General features: G+C 54.2%; 1 protein-coding gene across 1 annotated transcript in view; it reads right to left on the minus strand.

Annotated features, from left to right (window-relative positions):
• The window catches only part of SNTG2 (syntrophin gamma 2), a 200,176-nt gene that overhangs the window by 9,284 nt on the left and 169,419 nt on the right, over positions 1 to 21,473 (minus strand). Inside the window, exons 16-17 of the mRNA XM_087863901.1 lie at positions 12,384 to 12,476; positions 4,667 to 4,777 (exon numbers count right to left, since the gene is read on the minus strand). Of these exons, the coding sequence (XP_087720027.1) occupies positions 4,667 to 4,777; positions 12,384 to 12,476 (204 nt within the window). The remainder of the gene's footprint in view (positions 1 to 4,666; positions 4,778 to 12,383; positions 12,477 to 21,473) is intronic.

Consider the following 21,473-nt stretch of genomic DNA (forward strand, 5'->3'; position numbering starts at 1 on the left):
GGAGAGGCATGTACGCAGTTCCATCCCGCCTCTGAGGAAACGGCAGTCACCGTGGTGAAATCATACTCAAGAGGAGAGAATCTGTTCAACTGGAGGTAACCTGGAGATAGGAACTCAGCCTGTGTGTGATGCACGCATTGTCGCCACAGTGTCCTGCAGTACGGACTTCACCTCTGTCCCTGGTCCTGAATGTCTCCTTGCCCCACGTTCCAACACTGGCAGAGGCAGAGGAGCTGAGACCCGAAATCAGGCCGAGTCCAGCAGGTGAGAAGCTTCAAGGTCGCTGAGGGTGGTTTGTGGGGACCAGGCTGGGTCCTGTTGGCCTCAAATCTGGAAACAGGTGGGACCGTGGCTGGCACACCCGTGTGCCCCGTGCTGGGGAGTGAGTTTCACGGAATGCAAAGGGAGATTTGGCGGTCGCTGAGCCAGTTGGCTGTGCTCCATGGGCAGGCTGGCTTTAGTCTTTCTCCTGAAAATGGGGACATGATGACTTCCCAGCCAGAAGGATGCCAGACTGAGCCAGAGACCCACATGCTATTAACTGAGCTGCAGCAGCCACATGGCGGGGCGCTGAGGGCGTTCCAGGCTGAGGCTTCCAACACCTGTGTACAGGGTTCCAGTAAGTGGGCCGCGGACTCATGGACCTCATGGAGCCTCCCTGATGGCTGGGCTTGCCCAGGCTGCCACGTGCTGCCACGAAGTGAAAGCCGGCCAGCATGTGACTACTGTCTCTGCCCTGGGAACCTCCTCTCCTCGGTGCTGGTAACTCAAGGATAAGGGACATGCTCAGAGATTCAGTTCCAGTGCGTTTTGTTAGTGTGAATACTGCAGAGTTCTGTGCCTGTGTCCACACGGGTCCCGAACCAAGACAAAGACCTAGAGCCCCGCAGCCAAACATGGCTACTTCATTTCTGGGATGAGCCGCTAGGAGCCTGGTGCAGGAGCAGAGAGAGACAGAGACAGAGAAGCAGAGAGACAGGGAGCAAACTAGCTAGCTCTGCTGTTGCTTCAGCTCCATGAGAACAGAGACGCTCTGGAAGGGGCCACTCTCACACGCACTGCCCCTGCTTTGCTCAGGCTCCACCCGCTCACACCCACCGTCACGTGGAACGCCCAGTGGCCCATCCACGTGTCTGTGTGGTGGCGCCGCCCCACTGTGCTTCCCCCCCCCCCGTACCACCTGCTTCCTGGGCCGCTGCCCAGATGCAACAAGTCAGCTGCTCGATGACAAACGCCGTGGTACCCACGCTCTTAGCCACGGAAGCTCAGCAGCCAGGCTTCATGTTCCGAGCCAGAGCGCTCGGACGTATTACGCACAAACGTGCACCCACGCCCAGGCTCCGTCCTGCCTTGTCAGGCGCGTTGGGCCGACTCCCTGAGTGCCGAGGAGCAGGTGTCGGTGGGGGTTCCTGCTCGGCCACTAGCGCATGATGATCACAGGCCACTGCTCGTCCTGGAGACGCACTCATGCTTCGTGAACCATGTGCTGCCGCCAACAAGCACGACGGGCCTCCTGCACACACACAGGCAATCACCTCCACGGGCGTCTGGAGTCTCTGACTTCAAAGGTAATTGGAACAATTTCCTCCTTGGAAACCAATAAAAATTTGTGTGTGTGTGTCTGGCAGTTCTTTCAAGGCTTACTTGCTGTCTCTTTGTTCATTAATCTATTCATTTGAAACATGTTTATCAGCTGCTGAAGTTAAAAAGCTAAACTCAAGCTGCCCTTCGGCGGCTCAGTGTGGCAGCAGAAGTGAAATCCTGCAGAAACGTGTACGACGCACACACGGCTCTCGGAGCGAGGTGGGGGACTGAGGAGCGGGGCCTGAGAAGGGCACCCTTGCCCCCGTGGCTCCAGATTCAGTCCTCCTACCTGCAGTTCACAGCAGCAACCACCACCAACAAGAACAGGAGGAAAGCAGATCCTTCGTTTCACAATGCTTTTAGGAAAAAGAAAACCAAATATTTCCTTTAAAAAGTGCCGCAACCCCATCCTGTTAGCCACGGGAAGCAGCATGGAGTCAGGGCCAATCCCTGCACACATCCCAGGCTCATGAGCGGGAAGAGCGCGTCCCCCTGTGCCTGGGGACCCTGGGCCCCCCAGATTCCGGGGGGACCCAGCATCCTCATGACGCACTCGTCACTGAGGCACTGCTGGGGCCAAACAGTCCAGAGAGATTTTCAATAAATACGAAGAGGAAAATCGTTCCACGGTTATCACTCCTTGCACTAGAAAACTCAGTTAACAGCAGCACCATGTTCTCTGAGGCAGAACCCATTCCCGAGCTCTAATGCAGACAACATACCGCTCACACCCAGTACTTGCAAAAGCTGTGGTTCCCAACTCAGAGCTCAGTCCTGAGGGCTCTTTGCTTAAACAGAGCCTCGACCCTGAGGGTTCTCACAGGGTCCAGATTCCCCGCACCTCCCCAGCTGTAGAGCCCGTGGACGTCGACTCAAGGTGGCTTCTGGAAACAGCCGCTGCTCGCTCGCTGCTGCTCCTGGAGCCCACCACACACGCGTTCTCTCCTCCGCGGGAGAACACAGCCAGCTCTTTTCATTTGCGTCACCACCTGCCCAGACCCCGCAAGGCCCTGCCAAGCAACGTGCCCACCGGCCTCCCACTGCACCAGCCTCCCACTGCACCTGCCCTCGGCTACCACCTCTGTGTCTCTGCCCAACGGCCCCAACGGCCCCCGGACGGCTCTCTGTGTGTAGCTGGGCTGTTGTATTCCTAATTGTACTGTTTTCATAGAGACATCACTGCAAACTATTTAAGCTTCAAGCCCCTCAAGTATTGTGTCCATCCCTGTGGCCCCAACTTTCCAGGGCTCTCTGTCTTCATCAACTGGTCCAGTCTATACAAATGCCACAAGGAAATTAAGTTGAAACAACTTTTGAAACAAAATGCATGCCCCAAATTCACATACTGTATCTCACACTGTCCAGTTTATATTTCCCAGGTCCCACTCTTCTCATGAATACAGATAACCAAAAGTTCACTAAACATTAAACAAATCAAAATAAATGCCTTTCAACCTAGTGAAACCTGCATCGCCTGTCAAAAGGACATTCTGATATCAGGGGAGGTACTGAATGTTCCCAAAGCACTCGCCCTGGGTCAGCAGGTGCTCCGGCAGAAGCCGCTAGAATACCCACAAGCATGAAAACCTTCAGACCCACTGCAGACTGACTTCCAAAGTGTCATCCACGTTCCCACAGAACTCACTGGAATAAGAGCTTTGCAGGATTTCAACAGGAAACTTGTTCCTGGCTCCTCCCCCACCCTCCAAAGGCCAATCAATCAACCACAAGAGGAGGAAGTGCTGACGTTACCCACAGTCACCATGTAAGTGCAGAGAAAATGCCAAATATAAAATTATGTCAAGTCTCCCCACTCCCTCTCTCGGGGTTCCCACTCTGCTGGTGGCGGGTGTCCCCTGGACTCAGTGGGCCCCCCGTCACCGCCGTATCCTGCATCCAGATGACATCTGCCATTTCACCCGCTGCCCCATTACACACCTCATGACCCAAGTGCCATCACCACATTTACATTCAGACTTCGATTTTATCTATACCCTAAAGTTAAGAATGTCAACAGATTCTGGACAATAGCAGTTATTCTTAAAAAGTAGATAAGGCCGGTGCCTGGGTGACGCAGTCGGTGAAGCGTCTGTCTTCAGCTCAGGTCATGAGCCCAGGGTCCTGGGATTGAGTCCCGCATAGGGCTCTCTGCTCAGCGGGGAGCCTGCTTCTCCCTCTGCCTCTGCCCCAGCTCATGCTCTCTCAAATAAATAAAAATCTTTTTAAAAAGCAGATACGGAACATTATTTCATTAAACTCAATTAAAAGATGTTAAAAACTGACATTTGGCTATAACCGCGTCCCGTGTGATGTGTCTTCCTCAGAACAAGATGCGGGCGAAGTGCTGGATCTGTTTCCAAATAGGACGTGTTGATGGGCTTCACATGTTTGTTTTCTTCTTTCTCTTTTTAGTGCACTGGATTTATCCTTTGTCTTTAGTTATATTAAAACGGGGTTGTTGACAACACGTGCACATAAAACACGGAAAAAATCAATCCTTTGTTGGCAGTAAAATGGCAGCTCAGCGCCGTGAACAGGAGTCGTGCCTGAGCTCCTTTCAGCTGACGGCAGTTGGGTCTTCATGTCACAGACAGAGCATCCGCTGAATTACGCACGATGCAGTCCGTAAAATGCTTCCTTTCGATTCTGGCTTCTTGTGTGTGTTTTGTTTTGTTTTGTTTTGAGGGAGAGAGAGGGAGAACGTGCGCAGCGGTGAGGGGCAGAGGGAAAGACCCTTAGGACTCCGTGCTGAGCATGGAATCTGCCTGATCCCATGGCCCTGAGGTCATGACCTGGGCCGAAACCAAGAGTCAGAGGCTTAACTGAGCCACCCAGGCGCCCCATCTCATGTATTTTAAAATATTCATTTCCCGCTAACGTTTGGTAAGGAACTTGTATTTTTAGCGGAACCAGTTAATAAGCTTCAGTGATCCTGACGTCAGCTGTATGCAGACAGACTACGGGCTCTTCCTTACGTCTGAGCTTTGAGGTGGGGTGGTCACACGCGGGGGAATGGAACCCTTCCGACCGTTAGGTTTTACTCCGAGTGTAGCTGGACGGCAGCGTAAACCAGGTGCCCTACCTTCACCTCTATCTGTCTGGTGTCAAGATGCTGGAAGAGCAGCTTCACTCGAGTATTTCCGTCATCTGAAGATCCCTTAAGCTGAGAAAATTTAAATCTCCAGAGCACATTCTGCAAAAGAATGAAATTAATTAGTGATTTCGAAACAGGAGCTCACTTGTGTAATTAATATCCATTCATATATTAATACTCTATTTTAAAAAATGCAGACATTTGCTTCATTTTCTTATCTACCCTGAGCATGAGATAAGAGCGTCCATCTTCTCCTTTAGGCTGTGTGAAGTGACCTCCTCAGACTGCCCGAGTCCTCTCTGCCCCTGTGCCGGGCTCCAGGTGTCCTGCGGTCCCGGTGCCCAAGTGGGCAGCAGGCTTCCCGCCACACCACCCGCCCTCCCTGGCTTTCTCCTTCCTGTACGAGGCCTACCAGGGTCGTATGATCACCGCTCCCTTCTTCCCCCTGTAAGGCTTTTAAAATCCACTAGGACTTCTGGGTTTTCTATTCTGTTACATTGGTCTATGTGTCTGTTTTTGTGCCAGTACCATGCTGTCTCTGTGATCACAGCTTTGTAGTACAGCTCGAAATTCGGCATTGTGATGCCCCCAGCTTTGTTTTTCCTTTTCAACAGTTCCTTGGAGATTTGGGGCCTTTTCTGTTTCCACACAAATTTAAGGACTGTTTGTTCCAGTTCCTTGAAAAATGTCCTCAGTATTTTGATCGGGATAGCATTGAAAGTGTAGATTGCTCTGGGTAGCATGGACATTTTAACTATGTTAATTCTTCCGATCCATGAGCATGGAATATCTTTCCATCTTTTTATGTCTTCCTCAATGTCTTTCAAGAGTGATTTATAGTTTCTAGAATATAGATCCTTTACATCTCTGGTTAAGTTAATTCCAAGGTAACGTATGGTGTTATATGCAACTAATGAATCATCAAACTTTACATCAAAAACCAGGGATGTACTGTATGTTGACTAACATAATATAATAAAAAAAATAAAAAAAGAAAAAGAAAATTAGAACCCTTATAATGTTTATCAGACGTTTGTAACCATATTAATACAAACATTAAAAAAAAAATAAAATCCACTAGGAGGCCCATTCTTGCTACAGAGCACAAGACTCGGTCCACGGTGCAGACGGAGGGAATCCCTCATTCCCACCGAGAGGCCCGACCTGGGGCCCACCCAAACCAGTCCACGTCAGCTTCTCCCACACTACGCTGAAAGGTGGTGATTACCTCTTCGGACCACTGCAAAAACCACACACTGTTTACTAAGGTACTTTAAAGATGAAATGTGCTTCATAAATTCTCACTGTTTAATAAAAAAAATAGTCTGCAACAAATACTGAGTGGCTTTTACGAAAGTTGGTCTGTGATTACAGACACTGCATGATAAATGTCTTCATCTCCCGGAAGAATCCCGTGCAAGCTGCAGGTCCGGTTTCCATTAAACAGAAGTGCTCGTTTTATAATAATGAACCATCTTTCTGTAAAGAGGCAGCGACAGTGGGGGAGGGTTTCAAACGCACTTTGGCCGCGGCCGACCCCTGACCCCCACTGACCTCAGGGTCTTGCACTTCTCTCTCCGCGTTTCAGGACAGAGGGTCCAAACCAGCTCCTCAGGGTGCTGGGACTCCGGAACTCTGCTGCGGTCTCAGGGAACAATGCCCGGGTCTTTCCCTTCAGGATGAGGAACGTGGGTCTACACCGCCTTCAGCAGGGCTGAGGTTCCCCCCTCCCGGCCAGAGGGCCTGGTCATGTTGGAATTAGGAGGCTCTGCCCAGAACTCACAGTGCAGGCTCCGCTTCCTCGGGGGCAGCCCCTGGCCCGCTGCCATCAGCCACCGAGCAACAAGCACAGCACAGTTAACAAAGGCGCACTGGCAACGGTGAGCAGGGTGCTGGGCAAGCCGCCGGGGCTCCCGAGGCTCCTTCACCTGCCTGGCGAGCCCACCTCAGAGACTCAGAATGGCCGGATCTCGTCTGCCGTGGACGTTAACGCTCGCCAGCTGTCACACAGGAACCTGTCGTCAGCGGAAGCCGGGAGCATCGTGGTTTTGCCAGATTCCTCCCCAAATTGACCACGCCCGCGTAGCTCTGTGAAGAACAGTAAAAGCACATGTAGTTCCAATCTGAGCGAAGAGGAGCCTCGCAGTGGCCGCCGTCATCAGGCTAACGTCTGGGAATTGCCTCCATTAGCAACATTGCACATGGAGTCGGCTGCCGACATTACAGACAGAAGACCCCGGCAGAGGCGCTGCTGCTGAGCCACATGATGGGTCCTGCAGGTATCTATCTGGTTCCTTCCAGCACATTCTCTGCGCGCTGACCCTGTCCCCCACATGTCCTGCTTCCAGGCTAACGCGGCCTTCGGAGAACACACACCTGCGTCCAGTTACACATCGATTTTCTCCCACAGCCACGCTGCCTGAGGGACCAGGGCGCTTTTGTCAGTGCATCAGGAGCCGCTGCACGGGGAGCCGGCGAGGCCCTGACCCACCAGGCGCACCTGCACCACACCGGCAGGCCACACACAGGACAGGACTGCAAGGGGGGGGGGGTGCGAGCGGGGGAGGGGGACGGGGAGGAGCGGGGGGGGGGTAGCTGTTGGGGAGTCAGGAGCGGAGGGCAGGAGGCGGCTCCGGTGCAGCGGCACTTCCTCTGCTCTGGGCAGTTTCCGAGGCACTTCCCGCTCTCTTATTTATTGGACAGAGACACAGCAAGAGAGGGAACACCAGCAGGGGCAGAGGGAGAGGGAGAAGCAGGCTTCCCACCGAGCAGGGAGCCCGATGTGGGGTTCGATCCCAGAACGCTGGGATCATGACCTGAGCAGAAGGCAGATGGTTAATGACTGAGCCATCCAGGAGCCCCAGGGGAACTTTCCCTTAGAAACGGATGTGCTATCTCCAGGGATGATGCCGTGTCTGCCTGTGTCCCCTGAAAGCTTCTAGGCCGTAGCTGAGGTCCGGGACGCTGAGCTCTCCACAGAGCACGTGTGGCTCCCCAGGCGGGGACGTGATGGATGTCCACGGGCCGCCCGGACGGGAGAGCCACCCCAGTGCACACGCAGGCGGACACGGTCTGCACGCAGGGCGAGGGGAGACGCCCAGGAGGCCTGGATTTGGGGTCTCGATCTTGGAACAGCATCTGCGGTGCCGGCGCTGGTTCAACAGCAGTCTCACGGACAAGCGCGAGCTGCTGGAAGCATGCTGCCAGGTCATGGGTGCTGACCGTCCGGCTCACGTCCCTCCTGACGCCCTTGACTGACTACTGACCGTGGAGAGCAGGGCCTCCGGGCGTGTGGGGGACGCGGTGCCTGAGGCCTCAGTGTCGTGCTGCCCTGCCACGGGGTGCAGCTCTTCCTGCCAAGTCAGGCCAGACCCAAACTGACATTTCCTCTCCGATGACAGAGTCATTCTTTTCCAGTGTTTTCAGATCTAACCTTTCTGTTCTTCGTGGGATTACCGGGTTCCAGCCCAGCTGGGGACCAGGTGAGAGGACTTCCCCCAAGGACCCCCGCACATCACCCTCAACAGAGAGTGTGTGTGAGGAACGTTCGGTCACTAAGAAGAGAATCTGGAATATGCAAGCTCACGTTCACACACAAGGCCACTCCCAACACGCCCCCAGGCAGTAAGTCAATCGGGGACGTTCACTCTGGTCCTACATCTCAAGCCACACTCGATTGCTCCTCTGTGGGCTGTCTCGCTTCTCTGCTGCCGATCGCCCACAGTCTGTTCTCTGCTTCTTGTTGACATCTTCTCCGGCTTCCAATGTGGTCCAACAGAAACGGGACATCGGTTACCGCCAAACCGGAGGGAGCAAGCGTGGACAGTCGTCTGCCGCCCAGGGCCTCCGAGTGAGCAGGGCCTGTACAGTGACCCCTGGCGTCTGTGCAGAGACACACATCAGCACCAGCAAGAAGGCGGGGCAGACGCACACAGAGTTCTGGTTTATTCTGGCCTAAGTGGTTGGAAAATAATTTGTCTAGAAATTTAAAGATATTAGACAACAGAGTTCCCATTTGTTTTGTAAAAGCAGGAAAAATGTGCACGGCCAAGCACGTTTGCTTCCGGGTGACAGGAGGTCTCCCGCTTCACTCCCTTACTGTGGTGCGGAGGGACAGCTGATGTGAGTGATTCACGCGTGCAGACAACCGTTCACCTTTCTCTGGCGAGCGCGGAAGTGGGGAGCTAAGGAATCTGACCGCACGTTTACTTCAGCATTCAATGTGGGACCCCTACCAAAACCTCGTCTTCGTTCTTATGAACATTTGGTGAATACTACTGCCGCCACATTGTGGGTCTACTTCTAGCCCAGAAGTAACTCCAAATGGTCTGGTCTAAAGCATATTATCGCATGGAAGTGCGAATTATCTCGCGTGTATAGACATGGTCAATCTCAATCTAAATATCTCTAAGGCCAAAACATCTATGTGGTTTTCCCCTAATAACTTATATTAATGGCCTACGGAGAAACATCATTTTCATAATTATTCATATCAATCTAGAAATAACGGAAAACCTATGTTTACCGAATTTACAAACGTCATCATACATTAAAAGAATAAAGATGCGTCAAATGAAGAAGAGCCATAAGTACTTCATAGACTTAAAACCCGTTGATGCACTCCTCACAGGGAAGCCTCAAAAGCTTTTCTTTTGAAAATTAATTCAAATATTGTAAATTTAAAAATTTGTAAAAGGCTTACACGAAACAAGACTCTAGATCAATTTTCTTTTTACACTGTCTTGTGTTTTTAAAATTTCCAGTTACTGTCTTAATACACGATAAACACATAAGTATTAGGCCAGAACTTCTTACAATCAAGAACTAAACACAAGGAAAATGTCAAGACTTCACCTTCACAGGGGAATAGGTCGGGGGAAGCTCCTGTGTCTGATCTGAGGCTCAGGTGACGGAAAAGATGACTTCACTAGAACTTTGTAAAAACTAGACTTGAGACAGTGAACTTGACATTGAGTGGGTGGGAGGGCCAGACAGACGGGGAAAGTGGGAGGTTTCCCCACAGGCAGCGCAGAATGCTCCTGGCACTCCCACCAGGTCAGGGAGGGAGGGGCTTCTCCAGGGCCTGTCCCCTCCCCCAGGCACACAGGTTGTGGAGCTGGGGGGCTCCTGGCGGGCTGGCTGCAGCACCACGGAGGGCAGGGTGGCGGAGGGCTGCCTTGCTGCGTTCAGCAGAGCGAGGCAGTTAAAGGTCCTAGATAAACAGCCAGGGACCGTAAGACCTTCGTCTTGCTCTGCAGCTCGCTGTCAGGACGTTTACAGCAGCACAGCTGTGCGTCCCACTGAGGAATGTGTTCTAGCTCTCTGAACTTGTATTTGGTTGACTTCAGGGCCAGCCAGGGAGATGCCAGATGCACTGATAGGAAGGGCCTCTCAAGGGGCACACCTGCCTGACCGCACCAGCGTGAAACGCAGGAGGGACACAGAGGGGTGTGACAAAAAGGGAGTGACACCCTGGAGAGGGGCACGGAGCAGCCGAGGAAGAGAGCAAGTTCACGGGATAAATAAAAGCAAAAACGTGCTGCTGGTGTGAACATGTGGGCATCACAGCTCACCAACTTCACTCCCATCTCCGCTCCCCAGGAAGCCGCCCTTCAGCCCTTATCGGAGCGCCTAAAAGGCTAGGGGCCTGAGCAGAGTTTGGGTCGAAGGGTCACTTCTCATCTGCTCTGAGTCAGATCTCCCCATGGCACCATCAAGGCTCCTGCCGTCCACTCTGTGGAGGGGCCCCACGGTCCTGCGAACGGAGGTTGCCTCTTACAGGGTCTCACAGCCACGTGCACCCCTGGCTGGCCCTTGTGAAGGTGGAATGGACGTGGGGCTCCCGTGTTGCACATAGCAGGAACACCCGGAGAGGGGACGGCTCCACAGGATGACACAGTGACCTGGCGCTGTGCAAGCCTTGACCCTGAGAACCAGATGTACCTGGTGTGCACACACCGCCCAGACGGGCCGCCACAGACAAATCTCTCGGCAGTGCTCAGCTCCTGGGACAGACAGAGAGCTGGTGGGCTCCCTCCAGGCAGGCCTCGTCCCCCCAGACCCCCAGACAACACTGCCACACGCAACTGGAGAGGGGGCGCGCAGGTCCTCGTGGAGGGCAGTCCGGACGACTTGAAACCTGCTCTTCAGGTGACATTTGGAAAGTCTCGGTTAGATTTCCGGAAACCCAGATTTTCTTGGAACACAAAACGAAAAATGTAAGCTCCACGTCAGGCCTGCTAGTTGAGAGACGGTGTAGAAACTTCTTCCTTGCGCCTGGATAGCTGCTTCGTTGCTAACTCAGAGGACTGGTGCACGGACGTTACGCAGACCCGGCTTCAGGCCCAGCCGCACGGCCAGTGCCACACGGAGCCCGTCCTGCGGGAGCTTCTGTGTCAGGGCGCCCTCTCCACGGCCTTGATGCTGACGGAGCACACGAATCCTTCTTAGCATTGAGTGTTCCTGCAAACGGGCCCTGCTGTGGTTCTAAACGCTAGGGAGAGGGGTGCCTGGATGGCGCAGTCGGTTAAGTGTCCAATTCTTGACTGTGACTCAGGTCACGGTCTCAGGGTTATGGGACTGAAGCCCATGTTGTGCTCCATGCACAGCAGGGGGTCTGCTTGAGCGTCTCTCTCCCCCCCTCTGCCCTCCCCTCCTCTCTTCTCTGAAAAGTAAAGAAATAAATAAACATGAGGTAGCCCCCTATTGTGAAACCTCCTACCCATTTTCCTGGTAGGGAATAAAGTAGCAAGTGTGCAGTGAGTTTTCTCATTGAGAATTCTGTCGAGAAGGCAGCCCCTCCTTAGAACAGGGCTCCCAGCTCTGCACCACTGACCCTGTTGCTGACCGTTCCGTGCACGGCAGGGCGCTCACAGCGTCTCTGATCTCTCCCCACCGATGCCAGCAGAAACGCCCCTCCAGATGCCCCCGAGGGCAAACTCATCCCCTGTGGGAGCCACTCTCTGGAAGAATGGGGAAGACACGGGTCAGACCTCTGAAAAGCTAGCGTGCGATTTCACAGGGGCTCCTGAGTTCGGTGCAGTGATTCACTCATAGAAGAGAGTGTGCAAAGGTTTTACAGGGGAGTTTGGAAATAAACACCGGTGAGGACACCACTTGAGATGAGGCGTCCCTGGCTCCGTGCCGACGAACTGCTGCCACAGGCTAAGCCGGCCGGCTCTGCCCCTGTGGTGTGAAGCATCGTCCTGCCCATGCTTTCCCATCCTGCATTCTGAATGAGCCCCGTGGCTTTTAAACTATTGTACGACATACTATTGGCTGAGGTGAACGCTTGGGCCCGTCAGAGAGGCTGGTGGAAACGGTGGTCTTCGGTGCAGTAAAGTCCGTCAGCCTCAGCAGAGCACCTGATGAGTCCCACCAGGAAGGGCTGCTGCGCGCTCACCAAAACGCTCAGGTTTAAGTCAGGCAGGAGATAACGAATCTTTTCAAAGTGTTTACCTTAGTGCCAGGGGTCCTTCCCCGGAGCAGGACCCAGGAGACCCACCTCGCGCCGGCGCGGGCGGTGTTGGGAGGCACCGCGCACCTGGGTGGCGCACTGCTGGGCTCGGCGGCTCCGCCCAGCTACGAGGCTGCCGCCGTGCACGCGGCAAACCAGGCTGGGCTGATAGAGTCCAGTCTGCCTCTCTGAAGCGTGAACAGTGTGCATCAACCTGGGGCAACACGCAGCACATGCTGGGGAGCTTACCTTTGTCTTACTGTCAAAACAGGTGAATCCCAACGCGAAATCCACCGTGAAACACAGCGTTTCTCCTTGCCAGCTGCACGCGTATGTTCTGGACTAGAAAAGAGCATTCATTTTGAGAAAACATTCTTCAGCAACGGAGTTGAACATTAATTAGGTGGTTACACTATCCCCCCACGATCAGAAAACAGGTTTTTAAAAGTCCTGACGTTTTGCCTACGGAGAGTACTTTCTGGCTTTTTGTCTCCAGGGAAACATTTCCAGCCGCGTAGGGCTAGACGCGGGGCCTGGGCGCCACTCTCACCACAAACAGGCAAACGGGCCCAGCAAGCCCCCAGTCCACAAAGTGGTTTTGGGAACAAAGGGATTCCCTGTTCCTCCCTGTTTGGAAGGACCTGGGGCGTGACAAGCTCACTCCTCTCCTTGTTCACGGCCTGCAGGACAGACCAGGGCTGCAGGCTGTTCCCGTGGAAGCCGGACACCGTTTGGGGGAAAAAGATTCTGAAGATCGGCAACACCAAAACCAAAGCACAGACTCTCGCGGGGGAGAGGCTGTGGCCGTGTGGCTCCCATGTCACCCGCCGGGGCGGGTTTGGGTGAGGTCACCTCTGCCAACAAACCCAACCATGAACACCTCGTCGGCTCGGCGGTGAGCACACGGACGCTCAGGGCGGGATTTCTCTCCTGTGTGCGCAGCCCCCCACACACGCATGTGCACAGAAACACAGACCTGCACTGTAAGTATCTGCACGGCACTCTCAACAGAAGGAGCAAATCGGGACGAGGACCATTAATACCATGGGAAGCGCTGCCTTTCACACCTGTGTGATCAGCCTGAAGGTAAAACCTCTCAGCCTCACTGCGGAGGGAAGCTGAAGGCCGGCGCTCGGGCGGGAGGACGCGGTGGGTGGCACGTTCCATCCCGTCAAATCGGGGGCTCCCATCAGGATGCCTTCGGGACTTTTCAGCCCCCCTCCTCCTCCTCCGGGGTTCCACCTCAGCAAAAAGGTCAGCTCCCTTTAGGCCTGCAGTGTGCAGGGCCTCGTGGTCGGGTACTTCCAGCCCGCGGTGGCTCCCTGTGCTCTGGTCCCACGTCCAGCTCAGCTGCTGGGCCTTTTCTTTGCTCGGATGACCCTCACCTCCAGCCCTCCGTGTAACTTAGCTCCTCGGGTGGATCAGATCTCCCTGCTGAGGCTTTTTATCGGTTTCCACGCGTTTGTGCTTCACTTCCCTTCTGAGCATGTCGATGCTGGCTGCTTGAACACGGTTGTCAGATATGCCAACGCTCACGCCCGCGTCTTCGTGCTGCCAGCTACAGTGTTTTCACTTGGTTTGAGATCTCCCTGGGTTACTGGAAGTCTGAGATCCTTCAGCTCATTTAACTCGTTCTAACTGGATTTCTCTGGCTCTTCTTCCGCAGGGGAGGGGGCAGTCCCAGGACCACCAAGGCAGGCGAAGTCCAGCTCCCCCTCTTGGTGTCGGACCCTTACTGCTGACGGACGGGGCCGGAGTTCCAGCCCTGCAAGGTGGCCCCTGCTTCTGCTCCCTGCCACTGATGGTGTGGAGACCCCTGGTACCACCTAGTGGGGGGCAGGGGGCTCGATCCTGCCTGGTGGGGTGAAGTCCCGGCCCCCTCTCCACTCCCCTGCAGCACCTGGCAGGGATGGGGGCTCTCATTCCTGTCTGGTGGAGCAGAGCTGTTTGCTGAGGACTGGGTGGGTCCGTGGGGACGTCTGCATGTTAGGCTGGTGTGGATCACTTACCGTGTAAAATGTTTCTGTCCCGCCAGCCTGCCCCTCCTGGTCCTGGGCTGCAGGGAGCAGGCCTTGGTGGGGTTTGGGGTCTGCACCTGTTGGTGTTTCTGGGTGGCCCCCTTCTTCAGTGCCAACTCTGGGACACACACAGGAAAGAACACGCAGGCCCTTAGCACCATGAGGTCCTTGTGCCCTGAGGACCCTCACTGGCCCTCCCGGCTCATTAATCCTTTTTAAAAGGTTGTTGAGTTAGTGGCTACCATCTTATTCATTAATTTAATAAATTTAACACTTAAACAATAACTTGCTTTCTACTGTGACTCCCCCCAGGGCTCTGCAGGCCACAGTGCTGTTTAGATCTGTATTCGGAGCAGATGTGCACGGGGCCGGGCAGGGCGTGGACAGCATGTGGACAGTCACCGCCCACAGCTAGAGGCACAGCCCAGCAGGGCGGTGGCATGGTGGGCGCCACGGGCCCCTCGCAGAAGGCTGAGGCTCACACCTGTTCAGGGAGTGCAGACCACAGGCCCCTGGTCCCTCCCACCAACCGCGGGTGAGGGTGCGCACAGCCCTGCTGTGTTGCCGGCGAGGCTGCACGGGGCTGCAGGGGCCCAGCTGGGCACACGTGAGGGGCGAGTCCACGTGTACCTGGTCACCCTGGCTGGGAGGCTGGGGAGGCCATGCTGCTTGAGAAACAATCTTTAGAGGAAAATTGAGGCAGACGTTGACATGGACAGTGCAACTGCGGGTCTGAGCTGCCCTGGAGCATGGAGCTTGGGGCCCCTCTTGTGAGCGTGCCTGAAACCGCAGGGTCTGTGGGGCGCTAGGACAACACGACCAGGGCCATAATGCCTTTCACTCCATCTATGAACACCACAGCCACAAAGTCAATGTGCCGCAGCCATGGAAAAATCAAGATAATAAAGACCAAACAGCTCCTCGCAGGACAGGAGGCCGAACTAAATTGGGCTGTAATACAGAATACGGTGTCAAATACCACATTCAGGTTCATGTTCAAGTATGTTAAACAATTTACACTCTCGTGCCGTTAACTAAGCCAAGGCACGAAGGTTAGCATCCTGGGTGTTCCAGACAGCGTGCAGCCAGGGTGTAAGGGAAGGGCAGAACTAAGGAGAAAGCACGATGAGAAGCGAGCATCGTGTGAGGCCGCGAGCAGGCGTCCGCACGCAGAGGAGGCAGTTCTGACCGTGGGGACGAAGGATGGCACCCTCAGGACGAGGGGAGAAGCCCGCAGGAGGGGCCTGGTCGGCAGGTGACAGCAGGACTCCCGGTCCTGTGGAGAGGCAGAGCCACGTGTCCTCCATGCGACTGACGCCCATGAACATGGCGTGGCCCGACACGCACCCTGAGTGAGCGGTGACAGCCAACGCCTGCCCTGCACCGTGTGCCACGCGCCATCTTCCGCATCACAGCTCTCAGCCACTTACTTGTACCAAACTCTGGGAGATCAGCTCTTTTACGAACCCCGTTTTACAGAAGAGGGAAACTGAGGCAAATGCATGTGGGGAAGCTTTCCCAGGGTCCTGTGCTGCAGCTGGAGAGGCCAGGGTCCAGGCGCGCAGGCGCTGGAATAAAGGAGAAAAGTGTGGTGGGTGCCTGGTGGCCAAGTTATAACCACAAAAGCCACAGCCCTGAGGTGTGGACAGCAGGCTGCGTGTGGCTCTGCTCTGCACGACCTGGGCTGCAGACGACAGGTTTTAGCGTTCTGTAAGGATGGTGCACTTCCAGTCCCTCAGGAGCCCTCTCTGCTTAACGGCCACGTGGCCTGGCTGCTCTATCCACCCTCGCCCAGCTCGTGGCATCGTGGGAACGGGAAGGGCAAGCATTTCGTGAATAAAGGCTAGTGTTCAGAGTTTCCAGGAGACGTGGCTGACATATTTACTGACACTCTGTCTGGTCTGAACAGCAGGCGGGAGCAGGCGGGAAGGCGCACCGTTGCTGGTACTGTGTGCATGGCAGCTTGCTCCGATGGAATTTAATTGCCTAGAAAAGTCCACAATTTGTTCTCTTTCCAGCGTTCGTCACGAGGACGGTAACTTGACGCTCAGGAAGAGGCCTGGGAGCAGCGGACGGACCGTGATCCCTCACTGCGGCAAGCACACAGCGAGGGCAGGTGTTCTCCTCTCCCCGGCACGCACTCTCTTGTGGCTTCCCTGTAAACGGCGCTGCTCGCCAGACTCCCTCGTCCCCTGCACTCTGGGCGGGTCCCCAGGCAGCGCCCCACGGAGCAATGCGCCGAGCAGCATCAGCTGGGAAATGGCCGACTTCTGCGGAAACCACTCCGTTCTCCTCTGTGTATGTTTTGAATGGTGAGAGACATCTAGCACAGGTGAAACGCTGAGCAGAAGTCCCAAGCCTGTTCTCAAAGCAATCTTTGGAGAGACCCAGACTCTCGTCCCCGGCAAGACGGCTGCACTGAGGGTCAGGCGAGCAGGTGCGTCTCCCGTGCCCTGCCCACACACCTGTTGGAGGACAGGCCGCTTCGATCAGCCCCAAACATCTTGGGTTCATCGAGTCAGCTACATCCACGGACCCCTTACCCTGAGAAAGAGCAGAGGCTGCTGGGGAATGCAATACCCGCACGCAGCTACTTCTGGGAGCAAGGAGCAGAGAGGCCGCGTGGGGAACACTCTTCCTCGGAGACGCTAACAAGCACACCGCACATGTCCAGGAGGTGTTTGACCTGCATGACTTACAAATAAAACAGCACTTTAGTCACACACACAAATTGTCAAAAATGTCACAAATGTGGATACAGTTTTTGGAATTAATGATTTCATGGACAGGGCTTTCATATTCTACTTGTTCATAAAGACACTTTTAAGTGAAATTTGAAAAGATAGACCCAGTTTAGTGTTGCTTCACTCAAAAATACGTAACATTCTTTTTTCGGGATCTGCACGTAAACTCAGAAAGAAACTGGTTCGGAGTCTTTGTCCAGAAGGAACTTGATGAGAATGTGTCCTATTTTTGGGTCCTATTGCAGGTTTTCTGGAAGACATCTGGCCTGTGGTGCCGTGTGCAGGAGACTCTGGGGTCACAGTGAGAAGCCGGGGCAGGAGCTCACTGTCCCTGAGTGTGAACTCTCCAAAGATGGACGCCAGATGCGGGGGCGCGTTCCCGGTCGGACCTTCGACCGCCTTCCGTCTGCACAAGGGAGGCAGACTGGGGAGAGCAAACGTGAAAATGCCCACAATCTGTAAAGCTGGTGCGGCTCTCCCCTCCCTGGGAATGCTCCAGGAAGGGCTGCATGAAGCCCCGTAACAAATCCAGGGGCAGAAACAGAACGGGCAGGCACAGCACTGAGCTCCACTTAATTAAATTAAACTGTAAGGGATTTTAGAGAAATGAAGTACTCTGGCATCTTTCTGCGAAATCTTCAGAAAAGCTCATTTGTACCAAGAAAATGCTAAGTAGCACTCCTCACAATTACACTATGTTGCCTATTCACTCTGGAGACTGGCAAGCATTTACCATGGAAATGACTTGGCTCAGAGTTTTAAAAACACAGTTTTCGTTGAGGGCACAGCTCCGATGGTCTGGCCATGTGACTGTGTTTCAGATCTGTGTGTTCAAATAGCCGGTGACGGGATGCCATGTGCAGAGTGGGCACACTGGGGCAGCCGTGCAGGGGCGGATGGGTGAGAGCCCTGACCTCCAGCTGGCTCTCGGAGCTGGAGGACGCTGGATGTGGGGAGTAGTGAGGTGGGGTCTGCCCTCCCTCGGGGAGGGGCAGGTGTGGTAGCTCGGGCAGGGGTCGCAAGAGCTGCCCGGGACACTCGGCTGGCATCCCGCGAGGACCAGGGGGTTGTTCCCCCTCTGCAGCAGTGCCCGTGAGCTCGAGACCCGGAGCTCCTGGTAGCTTAGCTACCGACCTCCTGTGGCCACTTCCATCTTCTCATCAGTGCTTTGTGCCTCTCGACTATCCTCTAAGCTTAATTTGGCAAGTAGTCGTGTACTGTCTTCGTAGTAAAGGGCACCTGTAGGAGCAAAGGGAGCTCAATTTACTTCGATAAATAAAAGTAGCGCTAACACCAGGACATGCTGGCATCTCTTCTCTGTCCCCTGCATCAGTAACGGGAAGTCCACTCAGAAAGCACAGGCTGCCAGAGGACATCGCAGTGAGTGAAGTGCTGAAGGTGGGAGGCTTACGTTGAGTCGCACTGAACCAGCATTTGCAGACACAGAAGCTGCTTCTTGTGCTGGGTGGAATTGGGGGGATTAAAATGGAGTGTTCATGGAGTCCAGCTCGAAGCCTGGCATTCTAAATACACTGGGTGCATTTCTGATTCAAAAACAAGCAGTAGCATTGCCTCAGATCGACAATGTTCCCAACTGAAAGAGTGACGAAGTTGATAATCATAAGTGAGGTGAACACACGAGGCTGTGGCGCATGTGGTAACAATGCCGCACCAGTACCTGCAGTAACGATACCATACCTGTACCCGCAGCAACAATGCCGCATTGGTACCCACAGTAACGATACCGCACCGGTACCTGTAGTAACGATACCACACCGATACCCACAGCAACAATGCCGCACCAGTATCCACAGTAACGATGCCACACCGGTACCCATAGTAACGATGCCACACTGGTCCCCGTAGTAATGATACCACACCGGTACCTGCAGCAACAATGCCACACCAGTACCTGTAGTAATGATACCATACCAGTACCCATAGCAATGATGCCACACCGGTACCCGCAGCAACACTGCCGCACTGGTACCCACAGCAACAATGCCGCACCAGTACCTGCATTAACGATGCCACACCGGTACCCGTAGTAACGATGCCACACTGGTCCCCATAGTAATGATGCCACACCGGTACCTGTAGTAATGATACCATACCAGTACCCATAGCAATGATGCCACACCGGTACCTGTAGTAACGATACCACACCGGTACCCGTAGTAACAATGCCGCACCAGTACCTGCAGTAACGATGCCACACTGGTACCTGTAGTAATAATACCACACCAGTAATGAATGGAAATGTCTTTGTTACATCCATACATACCTCAGACATTCCTGGCAAACCACCTGTATATGTTTGTATATGTTCTCTCTGGAAAAGAGAATGACATGCTCCTTTCTGGAAAAGGACTGGGAAAAGGACTATGGGAAGGTCATTTCCTGTAGTCCTATGAATTCCAACAGGTGAGGCTGGTATGCATTGATAAACACATCTATATTAATACTTAATGTATTTTTTTTTTAGAGATTTCATTTATTTATTCGACAGAGATAGAGACAGCCAGCGAGAGAGAGAACACAAGCAGGGGGAGTGGGAGAGGAAGAAGCAGGCTCCCAGCAGAGGAGCCTGATGTGGGGCTCGATCCCACAACGCCGGGATCACGCCCCGAGCCAAAGGCAGATGCTTAACCGCTGTGCCACCCAGGCGCCCCATACTTAATGTATTTCTGATGATTCGGGAATGGGCAGTCCCAATCAGACCAGAAGTTAGTATGTCAGATTTTTAGAGTTTGGAAACTGCTTTTCTTTAGAGAACAGTAGCCACATGCTGAGCCACCAAGACCTGTTCCTGTACTACAGGCCTGAGGGAGGTAGTAACAGTCGTGGTGGGTGGGAGTGCGACTGACGACGGGACAGGCCGGATAACTTCCCACGTCTCTCTCCAGAGGCTGATTCTGTTCTGTCGTGTCTCCCAGCTGGGCCCCCGGACCATGGGTCAGCGTTTCCAGCACTCTGTTCTGAGGTGTGACCATGCAGGACACATGGACCCAGGGACGCATCTCACCCTTCCTGGCAGCCACAGTGTGTGGGGGGCAGCAGAACAGGTGCACGGGATTCTGGGTTTCTGTGATGCACACAGCGACCACCTTGCACAGCTGTGTATGCACAGGCTACACTGATCAGCGGGGCACCTGCCGTGGATCCAGAACACCTGTGGCCCCACCCAAAGAAAAGCTCTGGGAACTAGCTGATTTCATCTTTCCTTTTCGGGCAGGAACATAGGGCCTCGGAGATTCTGGGCCAATTCCCCCAGGGTCACGGCCAGTCCAGGATGCATTCCAACACTGGTCCTACAGACATTAAGCAGAAATTCACCGTCTTCCCCGTACAGGATGCAGACTCCCACACCTGAGACTGTGCCTTCGGTCCGTTGTCGATCTTACTATTATTATTACTCACAAGCAAGCATGCTGCCCCAAAGCAAAGTGCGTTCCATTAAAATACAGGTTTTCATCATCTCTTACAAAAAAGGCATAAAATACTAAAAAGTAGTTTACAAATTGTAAAATTCAGGAAAAAGACTAAAAAGCCATTGAAGAAAGAACTTATTTTTAACAAGGCAGAGATGAGGCATCACAGACCCAGGCCATCCTTGTCAACAGGCTACTGTGGCACCCACACCATCCCCCCCCAGCACCCTCACAGGTCACCGCAGCCCTGGGGGCCCACCAGCTGTTTCGGGTTATCTGCCACTGAGGTCCTGGAGGCCACAGCCAACGTAAGCACACTTACCCGGATGCCGCCTCTCCTTGTCCCCGTTGTCCCGAGACGTGCAGCAGGTGTGTCCCCTGTGTCCCTGCTCCCTTTCCCCAGACCCTCACGGTCTGCATGCGGACACGTGTATGCCACACACACACGGACTGGCTGCCGTCAAACACAGCATACTGATAGGAGGACGGTGCCGACACACTGACATGGGATGGATGCTGTGGCAGGCTGAGTGAAGGCCCCCAGCACCTGTGAACAAGTTTCCTTAGGTGGCAAAAGGGATGTGGCAGATGGGACAAAGGAAGGACCCTGCGATGCAAGATGATCCTGGATCGCCCTCATCAAGCTGCATGAGACCTGGAAGTGCAGGGCTTCTTTCCACCTGGTCTGAGCGCCATGCCTTGGAGGAAGGGCACGGGGAGGGTGGCCGGCCCTGAGGACATGGTCTGAGCCTGGGGCGGTCGGCTCTGAGGACAGGGGCTGGGGCTGGGGCGGCGGCTCTGAGGACGGGCCCGGGCACAGGCTGGTTCCTGTGCCGGAGGCAGATGCCCCTTGCCCTCCAGAGGGAGCTGTGTCAACAGCTGGATCTTGGCCACGAGAGACCCCGTTGGGCTGTGGGATGGTTACCCCACTAAGGCTGCAGGGCTCTGTCTCTGCAGCAGCGCGGAGTTGATGCAAATGCTCCAGGTATTTGGCTGCATTTGACTGGACGCTTCTGCATCCAATTTTTCTGTGACTTGCAGCAAATTCACCACCTTCTCCTCTCCCAAGGTCAGCTGAAAATAACCTGTTTTCTTGGCCTCATCCTTGAGCAGATGTGTCCCGCTTCATTTCACCTTCCCAAACCA

The sequence above is a fragment of the Ursus americanus genome, chromosome 7 (genome assembly GCF_024610735.1).
Source record: "Ursus americanus isolate L20-20 chromosome 7, mUrsAme1.1.p, whole genome shotgun sequence".
Lineage (NCBI taxonomy): Eukaryota > Metazoa > Chordata > Mammalia > Carnivora > Ursidae > Ursus > Ursus americanus.